The following is a 1045-nucleotide window of genomic DNA, read 5'->3' as shown; positions in this document are numbered from 1 at the left end:
AACCTCGGGTCCACACCCAATGTGCCACCCCAGCCCTGCCCGGCCACACTTCCTGGGGATCAAAGTTGCCCCCCTCAGCTCGGGACCCCCAGGTCCGGCCTCGTCTTTAGGAGCAGGACCTGCTGCTTCCTAGCCGGGTTTCTCCCTGTTCTCGGCTGAGTGCGATGGTGGATCTCGAATCCGTACAGATTTGAAGTCCTACTCGCACGGTAGACTCGCTCCTCCCCGCCCCCCCCCCCCTGCCCTTGGCACTACGGTGGGCAAGGCCTTGAGGGCCCGTCCTTCAAACCTGCATGACAGCGGACACAGGGGCAGCTGTCCCCCCAACTCCAGAGACAGGGAAACTGAGGCACGGCCAGGCCCAGGCCAGGGTCACCCAGCTGCGAGCCACGCAGGCAGAGTCTGTGCCCAGCTGTCGGTGGTCAAGTGCCAACACCCTCCGCTGTGTCGCTAAGACTGAAAAACAGGACCTGTTAAGACCCCGGGGAGGATGTGGCCACGATACCACGTTGCCTCCATAAATCCAAAACACAGGACTGGCGCTTAGGGACCAGGCAGGGGAAATGCCTGGGCACGGCAGGGGCAACCTCCCAGGGTGTCTGAGGACTCCGTTTTGGCCACCCCCTTCCAGAGCCCTTCCACCTTGTACCGGAGGGCCCCCTTTATAAACCGCCATGTGTTACGTGAGACATTGGGGTGTGGCTAAAGGATGCGACTATTAAAGGTGCTTAAGGAGAAACAGGATTCTGGCCCAGCGGTGGAGACACTGTGAAGACATTGAGAATTACTTTGTGTGTGAGCGAGGCCTGAACTAGCAGCTCCAACGCGATAACTTATCGCTGTTATAAATACGTTACTAAGTTCCCGTATTTTAAAGAAGCGTTTTCTGCTCTTCCCAGCAGCCCCAGCGCACAGGATGCCCCACAAGATCGGATTCGTCGTCGTCAGCTCATCTGGGCACGAGGACGGCTTCAGCGCCCGGGAACTAATGATCCACGCTCCGACCGTCCGCGGGTGGAGGTCGCCAAGGTGGGCTGGGCGAGGG

General features: G+C 59.6%; 1 protein-coding gene across 1 annotated transcript in view; it reads left to right on the top strand.

Annotated features, from left to right (window-relative positions):
* The window catches only part of CEP104 (centrosomal protein 104kDa), a 36441-nt gene that overhangs the window by 14864 nt on the left and 20532 nt on the right, over positions 1-1045 (top strand). Inside the window, exon 3 of the mRNA XM_014546190.1 lies at positions 900-1029. Coding sequence (XP_014401676.1) covers positions 917-1029 — 113 coding nt within the window. The 5' untranslated portion in view covers positions 900-916. The remainder of the gene's footprint in view (positions 1-899; positions 1030-1045) is intronic.

This window comes from Myotis brandtii, unplaced genomic scaffold, assembly GCF_000412655.1.
Source record: "Myotis brandtii unplaced genomic scaffold, ASM41265v1 scaffold434, whole genome shotgun sequence".
NCBI lineage: Eukaryota > Metazoa > Chordata > Mammalia > Chiroptera > Vespertilionidae > Myotis > Myotis brandtii.
Note: the sequence above shows the minus strand (reverse complement) of the source record. Positions and strands in the feature narration are given on the sequence as shown.